The sequence below is a fragment of the Lepisma saccharinum genome, chromosome 16 (genome assembly GCF_977018435.1).
Source record: "Lepisma saccharinum chromosome 16, izLepSacc3.1, whole genome shotgun sequence".
NCBI classification, from domain to species: domain Eukaryota; kingdom Metazoa; phylum Arthropoda; class Insecta; order Zygentoma; family Lepismatidae; genus Lepisma; species Lepisma saccharinum.
In genome coordinates, this window is record NC_139244.1 from 64,779,990 (window position 1) to 64,795,576 (window position 15,587).

The 15,587-nt window shown below is 39.4% G+C and overlaps 2 protein-coding genes across 5 annotated transcripts in view; both read right to left on the reverse strand.

Moving 5' to 3' along the window:
- The window catches only part of LOC146000511 (neurobeachin-like protein 1), a 723,922-nt gene that overhangs the window by 188,319 nt on the left and 520,016 nt on the right, over positions 1-15,587 (reverse strand). The window lies entirely within an intron of this gene.
- On the reverse strand, positions 13,117-14,671 carry LOC146000514 (cuticle protein-like). The gene is made up of 2 exons (XM_083138256.1): positions 14,634-14,671; positions 13,117-13,899 (listed from the first exon to the last, which is right to left on the reverse strand). The coding sequence occupies exons 1-2, from the start codon at positions 14,643-14,645 to the stop codon at positions 13,219-13,221; spliced, it is 693 nt and encodes a 230-aa protein (XP_082994382.1). The 5' UTR covers positions 14,646-14,671; the 3' UTR covers positions 13,117-13,218.

Here is a 15,587-nt window from a genome sequence, read left to right on the forward strand (position 1 = left end):
CGTACGCTTTTAGTTTAAATGTGTTAACGGATCCACCTCTATGTTTATTAGTTTCGCTTATTATTAGACCCTGCGTGGTTGCTGTATTCAGTAAATGTTATTAATTATTGTCATTTACACTGTTCAACTCGTTGTTTAGAATTGCAGAGTCCTGCGAGGCTCATTATTAATTGTATTGTCTGAATGCACACAGTTTTACTTTATATTAACGCGTGCATCTAGTGATTTTCCCACTAGTGTTTTCTTAATGTCACTTCTTGGATGTTTCTCAGTACGAAGGTTGCTATATGTAAAAAAATGAGTTAGCAACGCGTACTTGTAGTTAAAATTTTCACCACCCATGCGCCACCGCGAGTATAAATCCCAGCGCAGTGAGACCGGAGTTCAGTTGGCTCCCTGATGTCAACAGGCAAACATCCAGGGTTAACTGGCCTCCCAGCCTGAGAACTAGAAGCCATCCCAGAAGGAAGGACGGAGAAAGAAGAAAGAAGAAGAAGAGCCTAGCAGCAACCTACCTACCTGGTCCGCTCGCTTAGGCTGATAGGTGCCCAGGTTTTACCTGCCCGGCTTGTCTGGGAGCACCCGGACCTTCCTTTTCTAACCTGCCGTCCCTTCATAGGAGACACCGGTTGGCTTGCCAACTCCCAGCTAACGCCGGGGTGTCGCGGCATCCTTTAATCCTTTTACCCTGCGCCCGTTATTCGGGAGTACCGATTGGTTTCGGCCAATTCCCGGCTGTGGTTGGGGTACTACGCACAACCTACTCTCTTTTACAGGGGAACCCGTGACGTCAGCGGCGACCAAGGCCCTAAATAAAATTAGGTCCCCATACTCCCCCTGGCGCCTCACAGCGAGGAATAAATTGGATGTTCCCTGCCCCCCTTATCTCTTGGTGAACGTGCGTGGAACAGGTAAAAGCACGTGTGTGGTACAAGTAAATGCACGAGCGTGGTAAAGGTTTCAGGTAAAGACACGTGTGTAAGTGTGCAAACGGACACCCTTGTGTTGAGACTATAATAAACATATATAAATATATATATACTAAGCTGGTATAGTCATTCCTTACACCCAGCAAGCCCTAAGATATTTCTGAGTCCATGTTCTGCGGCTGACAAAAAGTTAGCGCATATGGGTAGACTTTTGCCGTCCTACTAATTAAAGTGTTTAGAGTGTGGTAATTGTGTGTAAGTGTGTGACGGACGTTGCAAGCTAGAGCAAGACCCCAGGCGGATGCAAGGAGCCGTTCCTGCAAAAGTGTCTGTTTCACGAAGCGAAGAAACTTGACAAAACCACCACGTATGGAAGGCAATCCTCCATTTATTTTATATCGCACATTTTCAGACCCGTGTCTCCTGAAGTTATAAAAATCCAAATTTCAATAACTTTTTTAGACATGCTATAGTTGAAAAAATATGTTTAGATGCACCAAAAGTGCATCATTATCAGATTATGCATATAACGTATTATTGGAATCAACCTATTTGTGTAAATTGGATGCCTCCCCGATGGGGCAGTAATAACGCCGAGGTCTTGTAATTAAGGGTCCTCGTGTTCGATACCCAATGGAGGCACAAATTGAACCGGATAGCACTTAAACTGAAGGTCGGTTCGCAATTTAGCCTATTTGTAAATCAAGTGGACTAAAAGAAATACAATATCAACGTTAAGAATATTAGAATCAACTAATTCACCCGCAAGTAAGTCAAATTTCACATATCCTTTTCCATCCTCGTTCATAGACTCCCTGCAATACTCTTGTGCATGTGTGTTGCATCCCACCAGGTGCGAGAAATGTGAAGAGTTATTCTTTCCCTGTACTGCGTTATCTCTTTTTATAACAGCAAGGCTAAATTCTCGTTTCATCTGAACTTTTAAAAAACGTGCAAAATACTTCTCTATCTTTAAACAACCACCCTTTCTCATGTACGGGTAAAACAATCCCACTCAGTCTCAGAAAACCTCTTCCTACGATCAAATGGCGGAAACAACTCTCAAGAATCAACAATTATAAATTTATGCTTAAATTTCCTATCATTTATACAAACAGTAGCACATATCACGTCCTTTAGTGCAACACTGTCAACAGCTAATGTTACTTTACTCGTCCTAATAAATTTACCTCCAACCAGTGACGGCGCCAGGGAAATGTGACGGGGGGGAGGTGGCAACACTACATATATAACATATATATATATATATACATATATAATAATAGTTATAATAATAATAATTATTATTATATTCATGTATGCTGTTTTGTATTTGTCCCTTGTTTAGAGTGGACGTTTACTACCTAAATTTACTTCTTGATTACGAGTTTATCTCCATATGATTCTATTTAATGAAGGCATTAATTCTTTTTTATTCGTAAGTTGCGTTGTCTCTAGTGGCCTATTTTAGTATTTGTAGACATTCATAATTTTATAATTCATCGTCTTTCATGAGATGAAACTACTGATATAAATATTTAAGTTATAACATAATAATATAAATGACGAAAAACTGTTTCGAAGAGTTTAAATTTCTTGCAAAATGAACGTGGCGTTGGAAGAAATTAATCTTCTTAAGTATTAGAAACAATGAAAGTCACTTAGTGAAGTGCAATTCTCCTGTAGGAGAATTCTGCTCTATGTGCTTTGGAGAACACATTGCCACCTTTGGTACGTCCAGGACTTGACATTTCTTCTCAATATCAAGGACAGCCATATGAGGCAGTTTGCCTCCAGCATCCTGTTTCGAGCAAGCCCTTTCCAATTTATATTTTCCTAGGATCTCAAAGAAATCCATTAAGTGGAGTATTTCTGTGCCATCTTCGTAACGCAGAAGAGTTTTGGGCAACATTTGTTTCACATTTCAGGGAAATGTTATCACAGAATAAAAAATCTGAAAAAGAAATATTCTGACCCTGGCATTACTTACTCTTCCTCTACCACTCCAACGTATGTCTGTGCTACACAATTACAGGCACCTATGGAGTCCGTGGGACGAAGTTCTTCGATTTGGATTGGATTGATTTGGTGTTTTAAGTCCACTTTATGCACAGTAAGGCTAATCGGGACTGGACCTACAGTTTAAAGTGGGATCCGAACCACTATGTGCCTCCAACGAGAATCAAAACCGGGACCCCTTGATTATAAGACGGCGACGCTACCACTGCGCCATCGGGGAGGCCCAAGAAGTTATTCGACTTTGATATGTACGAGAAAGAGCGAACCTGCCTGCGATGTGTTTTGAATCGAATTTTAAGTGTAATTTGCATTTTAAGGTTCGAGTACAATACATTTCCGAATAATATCCCCTCATTTTGAAATTAACTTCAAGAGTATCGAAGAAATTACTTTTGTTAAGATTTGCCTCAGGCTCATCATCTCGAAATTCAAGTCCCTGAATAGTAAGAAACCGCGATGAATCCACAACAACTGACATGGAGTGTCGGTTTTTATCCGATCACCTTTGGTCCCGGGTTCGATACCCAGTGGAAGCACTTTAAACTGTAGGTCCAGTCCCGATTAGCCATACTGTGCATAAAGTGGACTTAAAACACCAAATCAATCAACCAACCAAATCTTGAATCAACTTTGAATGTCTTTTACTAATTAGCGTTGTCACTAACGACCCACGATTGGAATAATTTGCTCGTACTACAGATGATGTTTTGTGGTCCTCAAAATATGTTTTAAAACCATCCACATTCAACGCTTTCTCCCAGTTCTTAAAACTGGTTATAACTTAAATTAATCTCGACGATTACAGGACATACATGAATGAGAAATCACCTATGCCCAGGTCAGTGCTGGAATCTTGAACGAAAATCACACACACACTTTCGTATATATACTAAAACAAATTTAGTCAAGTTGGTATTATAAGCAGGAAAGTGATATCATGCAGAATACACCACTTTGAAAGGTGAAACGTCATACTCTTATAAATGAACTCTCTTATTATTTAATATTTAATTAAATTCAGTTGGGGGCACAGGAGGGGGGCGAAGTGTCTGACTTATGGCGTCCCCTGCCACCCCCCTTTGGCGTCGTCACTGCTTCCAACCCTCTAATAACTTCGCTGTTGATAGCCTCAGCTTCGAAATGGAAGCTTGCGTGTCGGCGAATAATACAAAGGACTTGTTTATCTTACAAGGGGTTCACTGTCCTTCTTTCATTCAAAATCTGCCGCTTTCCATTTCTCTCAGCTTTTCCTAGCAGCTGAAAAGGATCCTAAGTGTCCCTCGTATTATTGTTCTTGCAAAACTTCCTTTCGGCAAGCAAAGCAAATTACAGAATTTTTATTGCCCCTCCCTTGCATCAACCTTCATTCCTAGGTCTGGATTTATGGCACTTACCAGCTACTGCAGGTCAACCTCGCCCCTGAAGCAACGGTGTCCATTGTTCAAAGCGAAACCTCTGTCAGTGGTGAGCGGCGAAAAATAGTCTAGGAATACACCCTGACCGTAACCAGGCAGGGTGTGCGCTGAGCTCCCGCCTCCCCCCCACCTCCCCTGCATTGCTGTCAGCTTCCCTCTGAAGTTTTATAAAACCTACTTCCTGAAATTTGTTTGGTAACGAGTGAAAATTTAGACAGTAGATACTACATGTATTTTGCTCAAAAACTTGGCTAAATTCACAGAATAAAAAGAACAGATACAACATTCGTTGATCTGATTTACAGTAAGGCTAATCGGGACTGGACCCACAGTTTAAAGTGGAATCCAAATCATTATATGCTTTCACCGGGTATCATACCCGGGATCCCTTGATTACAAAGAACAAAGTTTCCTCCTACGACAATTATACAGAACTTAATTATCTTCCTTTACTTGAAATCTATTCTATTTCAGCCTCAGTATTTCGTTATTACAATCGAACGAATAGTATTCTCCTTAAATAAAAATAAAAGCATTGGAAATAATCTTCAAACGGACGTAAAAAAATCGAATCGAACCACCTGTGGAATGCCTGAGGGAAAGAACAAGAATTTTCTCAACAAAGACATTTCCGAAATTTTCATAACATTCTAATAATTTTGCAACCCGCGCAAATAATCATCTGTTAAAATCTTGTCATGGTTCCCTGTAAACACTAAAATCACAAAATTAGTTCTTTCCATATTTCCCGTATTTTCTCCTCTTTAGCTCTCAGCTGCCCGGAGTGGGATAATGCAAGATTATTTGTCCCTAATTATCCCCTTCTCTTAGTCTTGCTAATATCTTGGACGCCCTAATAACTTTCCCAACAACTCCTCATCAATTTGTACTGACATGTTTCCTACAATACTCGAAGATAGAATTCTGTGTACGGTGTCAAGTGGCAGAGAAACGAAAATCGGAAGCGGAGGTAAAGCAAGGATGTGTTCTGTCACCCCTGCTCTTCACTCTCTCTATATATTATATAGTGGCGTATATAGAGAGTGAACAAGCCGACACCCCCAAGGTGGGGATGACAAGGGTACCGGCGCTCCTGTTCGCAGATGATATGGTTCTGATCTCCGAGACAGATGCCGGCCTACAAAGGGCTCTGGACGGGTTGGAAAAATACAGCAGAGAATCCAAACAGCAAGTAAATCTCACAAAAACAAAAATTATGGTGTTCAAAAACGGATATGTATATGGAAAAGACGAAAGGTGGACTTTCAGAGGGCAAGAATTGGAAACGGTAAAAATAATAAAATACTTGGGATTAGTTCTCACTATGGCAGGGACATGGACAAGACATATGCAAACGGTACAAGGAAAGGCTGGAGCAATAACAAACGAAATAATGCGGACTGTATGGAAATTAGAGAAATACGATATACATTTTGTGAAAAAACTGTATCGTACATTATTAATAGGGTCAATAGGGTACGGGAGGGAGATATGGGGAGCAAAGGGGGGCGATGCACTAAACAGAATCCAATGCACATTTTACAAGAGAGCTTTGCATATCAGCATGGGCACTGCAAACTGCGGCGTACTACGGGAACTTGAACTGGTAAGGGAGAATACGTGGGGCATGTTGAGAAGGGTTAAATACTGGGCGACATTAATATCGAGAAGGGAGAACTCGGTAAAAGGACAAGCGCTGATGCAACGGGTACAAGGGGAGGAAATGGGAACGTGGGCGAAAGAGATCAGAGGTAAACTATACGAAATTGGACTGGGATGGATCTGGGAGGGTAAACACGTCGACCAGGGGACATTGCAATTAGTGAAACAAAGATTAGAGGATATAGATGGGCAGGAAATAATAGCGGAATGTGAAACTAAGAGATCGCTCGAACTCCAAAGAAGGGGACCGCGGGAATGGGGACAAGTAGCGTACATCAAGAAGGTGAGCATGGTGGCAAGAAAGTATTTGGCATGGATGAGGCTGGGGGATGGAGACACAATACAGTAAAAAACGAGAAAGGGAGATATAAATGCGTATTACGCAATGGTGATGATGGGCCAGAACATTTATTCTTATGTCAGGACACGCGCGTTCTGCATGGGGAGAAGCTACACAACATAAGCTTGGAGAGAGTGTTCGAATCAATTGTAGTGCAAAGGAGCATGGAACTATTGGAAAAAGTGGGGTGTATTTACAAACATTTAGGGGGGGAATAAGTGCTGTAAAGAGAAGGGATAAGGAAGAGGAATAAGTGCTAATTTACCAGAACTGCTATGTTAACATCTATACGGAATGTAACGGATAGTGTAGTCTGTAGGGAATCATAGTTATGTAATAAGAATAGATGTAGTGCGCACAGCCTATGGCTCGCACACGAGATGAGAAATAAATACTTATACAATGTTTTTCCTACTTCCTAATAACATTCACTTCTGTACAACCTTTGATGTAAAAATTAAATAATAATAATAATAATAATAATAATAATAATAAAAACCTATCCGTCGGTTCGTTTATCTTTCCAACCTATAGAGCTGAGACTATGTTTACAAGATAAATCTCAGACTCAGATACTCCACGATGTTTTGGCCCCTCTTTCCACCTTCTCTACCTGCCCTTTTACTTGATGTTATTGAGAATTGTTTTAGTATCTGAAGTGCCATCGTAACATAAAATTATTAACCTGAATAAATTGAAAAAAAAAATGGGTAGTAACGCTGTGTTTCGAAAGAATATTGAAAATAAGTTGAGGTATTCATTCATTACTCTCTGTAGAATAGTCCTCTTTTGACTTAATACACGCTTTATCAACGTTTCTAATTGAAATACTTTATTCCAAGCAAACAAGTTTTTGCAACTGATTAAATATTTTGCTTTTATTTTTCGAGACATTCGAGACGAGACGAGACTTTTCAAAAGCCGTCCCGTCCCGTCTCGTGTCTCGTCTCGAAAACGAGACGAGACAGGCCTTCCGTCTCGTCCCGTCTCGAATTTCAAAAGGTTTGTCCAGTCTCGCGTCTCGTCTCGAAAACGAGACGAGACACGAGACGAGACGGGACATCTCCCGTCCCGTGAGCAACACTAATCAGTATGCTACCCGTAAGCGGAACAACTTCGATTTACCCAATCACTCTACCACGGCCTACAAATCATCTTTCTCCTTTTCGGCTCCCAAAGCATGGAATGCATTGCCTGCGAATATCGCTAGTGTAAACAACCAATTATATTTCAAAGGTAAAATAAAAGATCTGCTGTTAATGGAACAATGGCGTGAATGTGGTTCCCCCTTGGCCTGGCAACGATTGGTCATCATCATTTCCATGTTGTGTGCTGCAGTGGCCTTGTACCAAGGGTGTTAAGTGACTTTTTGATCCACCCTGTAGATCAGGGAAATTAGACCAAAAAGGAACCAAGCCTCAACATTAGAAATAAACTGTTCAAGCCTTGCAAAATGTATTGCCCAGTGCTTCCTCATTAACCACCGAATTAATCCTAAAAAATCAGGTATGGCGTTTCCGTAATTTTGAAAAAAAAGTCAGTCATGTTAGACAATGTACATCAGTTTCGTGTTTTGGCCACAACTCCCCAACCAAACAGCACTGATACACGGTACTATTTAAAAATCTTCCTTACGTTAAGTCGATAGTATAATATTATCTCCATGTTGTTTCTACGGTTGTCATTTTCTCACAATTTAAGTAAACTGAACAAATATAGAAATTGCGATGAAAAATAATTAATGAAATCATGTTCAAACAAACGTTTTTGTAAATTTCATAACCTTTAAATTGAATGTGTACATTTTCATATTAGTAGTGTTAATTAAAATATTTGCACATATCAAGATTTTTATTTTTACTATATAGATAGATTATAGTTTACACAGGAGTGTGTACGTGTTAGATATTCCCTCGGGTTCGATACTCAGTGGAGGCACACAGTGGTTCGGATCCCACTGTAAATTGTAGGTCCAGTCCCGATTAGCCTTACTGTGCATAAAGTGGATTTAAAATATCAAATCAATCAACCAATCAATGATTGATATTCCACTGAAAAACGTGAAGACCCAAGTCACATATCTTCCTAAGAAAGAGTTTGGGGTTAGATAAATTCTCCAAGGTTACAGGAGCAGACTTAACTGATAACATTTATACATAAGCATCTTGTGATTGAATATGAAAGAAAAATTTGCCAGCGAGTAGATCGTAAGATCGTAACACCAGCATAAAACTCAACCCCTTCTAGAAGTGAAGAAGAGGATATGAAATTATGAATGAACAATGTTCCTGAATGTATATTTTACCAAATCAAATAACGTCGTCCCATAGATATGACATCGGAATTAAATAAACACAACAGCATTGTAGCGTGATTAAAAATTTTGTAACAATGATACGACCGTAAAGAAGGGCGAGTGCCTACTTTTTCCACCAGTTGATCCTACCTGTATATTACGCTTTCCATTCTTGATTCGATGTCCTTTTCATTGATAGAGAGAGAGATAGAAGTGGCTAGGCCAAAGAGGATTTATGATTTCTACTAACCCCCTCCCCTTTGCAAAGCCTAACAAATACCAATAAAGTATACCCATAATGTGAAAAGAGCTTACGAGAAGACGTGTATGTATACACATAATTACAAGTATAAATATTAGTTTCTATGACCCATTGCTAATTTTTTTTAGAATTTTCCTTGACGTAAAACTCTATTCCCTTACTTGGGAGGCGTTTAATACAGTGGTATAGTTTCTTTCAAAAAGTGCCCTTCCCCCTTATATCTCTTCTTATGTTGTTAACCACTGGTTTAAGCCTTCGTACTAACTAACAATCCAAATAATCCACACTGACCTTTTTTTTCTTTGTAGAGTCACCGGCATTAAAAATGGGACACCTAGATCCTGAAATTCTCACTTCTCTGCAAGGCTTTACTGTATGTATGTTTCCTAACTCCACGGGCCAGCAGAAGTTTCCATTGAAATTTTTTTTATTAAAATCCTCTCATCGCCGTACAGTTAAGCAACATACAAAACGCCTAGAAGAGAAGCGAGGATTTCAGGATCTAGATGTCCCATTTCTACTTCTGGTGACCAGGGTAGATAAAAATGATGATTTTGATTTTAAAAAAATAATTTTTAATCATATTTTTATTTAAATCGATTTTTTTTCTAAAAACCTGCTTAATTGCTTGTATGGTTTTTGGCACTATACATGTAGATATATGTTTTCTTACACAAAGGTTTTTTTTTCTAATGAATGGCCCTGCAAAATAATTGAATAGTTTGATTAAAGAAAAAAATATGTGTAAATATACATTCTTCTGTTTATGAATCTACTATTGAGTCATTCCATGCGAAATCAACACAGTCCCCAACCTGACCATCTCCGATTTTCATGAAATTTGGGGGGTTGAAACTATGCATGGAACTTAGTAACTATGAACATTTTTAGTCTCGTGCGTCTTGTAATTGTTAAATTATTCAAGGTCAAAGTTGGCAGAAATTGCCCTTTTTGAGCCCGCTTTGCTATACTAAATCTGCTGTAACTCCGCCACTATTTCGACTAGGAAGCTCAAATAAAGTTTATTGTACAGGGAATTGAACAAGCTTTCCAGTGATATATAACTAGCCTACCTTTGGATGGATAAAAATATAATTTTGTCACGTGACCTTGACCTTAAATATCTCAAAACATGTCATCACCAAAAATCGTGAAAAAAATATATTTGGTCTCTCATGTCATACTATAAAACATATCAAAAAATCATTCTGGGACTGCAATGGGATCAGAAGATACAAAATAATATGTATAACTATGTGACTTATGAAAGCCCCATTACACGAACTATGACGAGTCAAAAGTCCCTTAACACCCTTTACAAAATGTAAAGGAGTTATCCTGGTCATGAAAGAAATAGGTTAGACACAGGGGGATCCCTAGCTATGTGTGTCAAGCGCAAGTCCGGCACATTGTTGACCGCCATATTGAATTCAACGCAAAAATTTCAAAGGAAAGGGTGTGAAGAGGTATATCAAATCAGGCTAGAACTTTACGAGAAATGAATCAGCGAAGGTTTTTCCAACTTATTTTTAGGCAGCAAAACGTTATACGCATATCTTTCTTTCACTTACGATATATGCACATTATAGTATTGTCAATATTCCTGTGAGCACACTCGTTGACGTCTCTCACACTCACATAGGAAATTTGGCAATGTAGCAGGTGCAACATCATTGCAAGCAGCAACTATGCCTTCTCTCAGATGGTCAATATCAGGGACTCTTAGTGCATGCACCGTTCTCTTCAAATGTTTCTGAAGGTAAAAGCCCTCCTAAGATGTTAGATCTGGGGAATGTGCAGGCCTTTTAACAGATCCCCGTCTGCCCATCAATCTACCCAGAAATTTACCACGAAGAAATTGCCAAAATGTTCACATAGTGTGGTCACACACTGTCCTGTTTCAAAACTCTGGAAAAGTGCCATATCCCGTAAGCATGGATGAAAAACCTGTTCACTTAACACATCCAAGAAGCCCTCACCATTTAAAGTTCCCTTGTTGAATATGGACCAACCATTTCCGTTCTCCATACACTATACCACATCATTAGCTTACCAGCAACAACCATTCGGCTGGGATCTGTCTATTGTAGATTATCAAATCACATGTATTGCATATATATTTTATTAACTTTACCGTGAACATAAAAATTAGCGTCGTCACTGAAGATTTTTTCATTCCAAAGGAAGTGTCACGTAATTGTTTGAGATACTTTTCCCGATATTCTCCACTATTCAAGTGTTTGGTGAATGTTGCTGATTAAAATCATATGCAATGGTGCGTATACTTCTTTCTCTCCCAAGATGTCAGCGTGATCTCGATGAGTTCCTAACACGTTAGGAGCATTCTAATGCTTTCTTTTTAACACCTCGAAAAGGATAAAATGGTTACAAGCATGCAGTAATAACTTTTTGCTGGTTAAAGATACTTTGGAAAAACCTTCACCGTTTCATTTCTCGTGAAGTTTTAGCCTGATTTGTATATCACTTCACACCCTTTCCTTTGAAATTTTTACGTTGAATTCAATATGGTGGTCAACAATGTGCCGGACTTGCGCTTGATACACATAGCTAGTGATCCCCCTGTGTCTAACCTATTTCTTTCATGACCAGGATAACTTCTTTACATTTTGTAAAGGGTGTTAAGGGACTTTTGCCTCGTCATAGTTCGTGTAATGGGGCTTTTATCAGTCACATAGTTACACATATTATTTTGTATCTACTGATCCCATTGCAGTCCCAGAATGATTTTTGATATGTTTTATAGTATGGCATGAGGGACCAAATATATTTTTTTCAAGATTTTTGGTGATGACATGTTTTGAGATATTCAAGGTCAAAGGTCACGTGACAAAATTATATTTTTATCCATCCAAAGGTAGGCTAGTTATATATCACTGGAAAGCTTGTTCAATTCCCTGTACAATAAACTTTATTTGAGCTTCCTAGTCGAAATAGTGGCGGAGTTACAGCAGATTTAGTATAGCTAAGCGGGCTCAAAAAGGGCAATTTCTGCTTTCACCTTGAATAATTTAACAATTACAAGACGCACGAGACTAAAAATGTTCATAGCTACTAAGTTCCATGCATAGTTTCAACCCCCCAAATTTCATGAAAATCGGAGATGGTCAGGTTGGAAATTGCACATATCTGTGTTGATTTGGCATGGAATGACTCTATTGTAATGTTTGTTGAGTGTGTTAAAGAAACTATGACAATTTCAGTAACTTATTTTCCAGTGAAAATTAAACATTCTGGATGTACTCTATAATTGTAACTTAAAATATTTTTTATAGTCCTTGTAGCTGAATTTTGGCAGTCCTTTAATGATAGTGTGCAAAATATCAGCTGCCATGGTTATTTACAGTTTAGTGATAATTACTCTATTTACGGTTTAACAATTAGTATTTAAATACTTTGTATATTTTTCTAAACAAAATTTTGCAATGTTTGCCTATACACATTATTGAATTTTAAATCAAGAGAAAAGACAAAGACAGTTTACATATTACATATCCTTTCATATAAGCGTAACCCCATCAGTATATATATTTTCTCTCTCTTTCTTACAGCCTAATAAATGCCATTAAATGATTACGAGATTAATGTACTTTCAGTAAAAGTGATTGTGATATCTACAAAATCCTTATGTACATTATTCTATAAATTATTTACTTAAAGTGATTTAAATCAGTTATTTAAAAAAAAATCATCAGATTTAAATCAACCTGATGTTCTCGACTCTTTGTGACCACTTTGTAATACTGCTACTATGTTAATTATGACATGCGGTGTGTCGTAGTTAAATAATACAGACGATACACGTTTTGCTTTCCAAAGAAAGCAAGGGCTTTAAGCGTCATAAGGTTTAAAGTACTATACCACAAAGCTACTACACACTATATTTCTAGTTCTCCATTTTAAAGTTAATTTAAAGAAGTATAATAGTTCGTACATGACTTCGTAAATGACAGAATGAGGTACTTAAGAAAACACTCATTATAAACTAAACACGTATATGTAACACTTTGTAATTAAAATACGTGGATAAAATAGTAGGCTGTGTACATTGGTGGATCAATTTATGACCTTTGAACTGCTACTACGGCGTCTAAGGCTAAGTAGGCTACGATAATTCATCAGACTATCAATTCGTCACAGGCAATAAAGAAAACCATGCGCATGTTTTCAGGTAAAATAATTTATTGATGAATTTTTACTTTACATGACATAAGATGTAATAATTATCCCATGAAGACCCTATTATTTGACACGTAGTGTTTTCCTTTGAGGATTGTCTATCGAAGGAACGTGGTCAATGGCGAGAGAGCTGCAAGGTGAGCAGGGGCAGCCACGGTAGCGTATCGAGCAGGCGCAGCGACAACGGCCGGGTCAGCCAGATGAGACGGTGCAGCAAAGGCGAATGGTGAAATAAATCGAGCGGGTGCAGCAACTGGTGCAGCGAAACGGGCGGGTGCAGCAACGGCAGAAACCGGTGCAACATATCGAGTGGGTGCAGCAACAGCAGCGAATCGAGCGGGTGCGGCAACAGCAGCAACCGGTGCAGCGAATCGTGCGGGTGCAGCAACAACAGCTGGTTCGGCAACCGCTGAGTAACGAATGGGAGTGGAGACGACGGCAGGAGCGGCCACTTCGTTAGCGACGACCGCCTTGGCGAAAGGCGCCTCTCGGTGGACGATGGCGTTGAATCCGTTGACGCCGTCGGCGGTGTAGGTGACGATGCGGCGGGTGCCGTCGGGTTCAATCAGGCTGTAGCTGCCTTCGACGACGTCTCCGTTGCGGGTTTCCTCTTGAGTCTTGGAATCTCCCGTCAAGGCATCCTGCACGCTGTAGGCGTAGCTGTACTGAGGGTGAGCGTCGTACTCCGTGTCGACGGCCAGGGGGGCGGCGTGGACGGCTGCCACCACGGGAGACACGCCTGCTTTGGCAGCGGCCACAAAGGCGGCAAGGAAAAGCAACTGCAAAACAACATCTGAAATCGTCACTGCCGTACATTTATACGTACTTCCACTCACTCAATAGCATGACATTAATAATTTAACACATGGTCTAATACATGACTGTGGTTTCGTTGTAATGTAAAGTTACACGTTGTTGGTGAGTTTTCCGAAATAAAAATTACACTTTATCTTGAAAATGCATGTGTTTGCATTGCACAAATACACTTTATATTCAGAATGCAATGTTGTGCGATGCAAAGACATGCATTATCAAAAATAAAGTGTATTTATTCGGTAAACTCGCCAACAACGTGTAACTTTACATTACAACGAAACTACATTCCCTCTTGTTTGCACAGACAATTGCACAGCAAAAGTCGTTTGCACATAGTGGTTCGGATCCCACTTAAAACTGTAGGCCCAGTCCCGATTAGCCTTACTGTGCATAAAGTGGACTTAAAAACATACATTCAAACTATTTCCACAAGACGTTTGTATTATTACAAGCTTAATAGCTTCGATATTCAACATGATCCTGAGAAATACCACTGGCTTGTACTGTCCTCGCGTAGAAATGCACAAATGCTCTCATGACCTGCAACACAATCTGGCAAAATCACTAAAACTTCCATTTACACCTCCTACGTCGTCAAGTAAGGGAAAACTCACTAGTAAACTTTACCAATAATCACAATGAAGATACAGTGAGACTGAATGTTGAAGTTATCGAGGAAAACAAAAGGCAGACCCACCTTCAGCTCCATGCTCTCGAGTTATTTTCTGGGGAAGGACTACCAACGGGTGCCTCGCGGCAGCTTTTATTCTGTCAGCCGCCCCTCCAGGTGCAGGAGGGTGAAGCCAGCGGTTGGTGCAGGGGAAACGACGGAAGATCCAAGTCTTCCCTCAAGAAATGATGAAACACTGGCCGCACTCCAAGACACATCAGCGTTTGGTTATTAGGCAATGCATTCTGACCGCCATGCTAATTGACAATAAGTTAGTGGGAGGAAGTGGAAGCAACAGAAGAACCAGGCGACATTCGAATTAGAATTCTATACGACGAACTTTCACACACGTGCTTTCTTCTCACAACGACACATGACGAGCTATTCTTCTTTCTTTCAGTTTACGACACTTCTTCGGAGCTATTTCTTCATTGAGAAAACTCTGTTCCAATTCCTTATTTTTAATAGCGGGTTTTCAGCATAGGCGCAGATTTCTTCAGATATTGGGGGGGGGGGGGGGACGAAGCTAAGCAAAGCATAAATACCTATATCTTTCTGTTTTGCGTGGGGGCAGAGGGGAGCAAGCTTTTCTTTTTTAATCAATATTAGAGACCTAAGAGTCTCTAATATATGTCTCTAACATACATGAGTTAATATTTGAAAAATTGAAATTTCAATTACTAGCTCCTTCAACAAAAATATGCATATCAAGGTACATCTAACTTGATGAGCTGGACAAAAAATCATTATCTTATTATATAGGCCTAAGTACGTAACATAATACACTTTATATGTAACTTTTGATTGAGAATTTGATTATCATATTCTGTTTATTCTGTACTTTTTTGTATGATCCTTTATGGAAGTTTAATAACTTCAACCCTGCTCACACATATACAAACAAAGGTATTTATTTAACGTTGGTTACGCATTGTATGAAAATGTAACACTAGCCGCAGTAATGCAGTATGAAGTAGCACA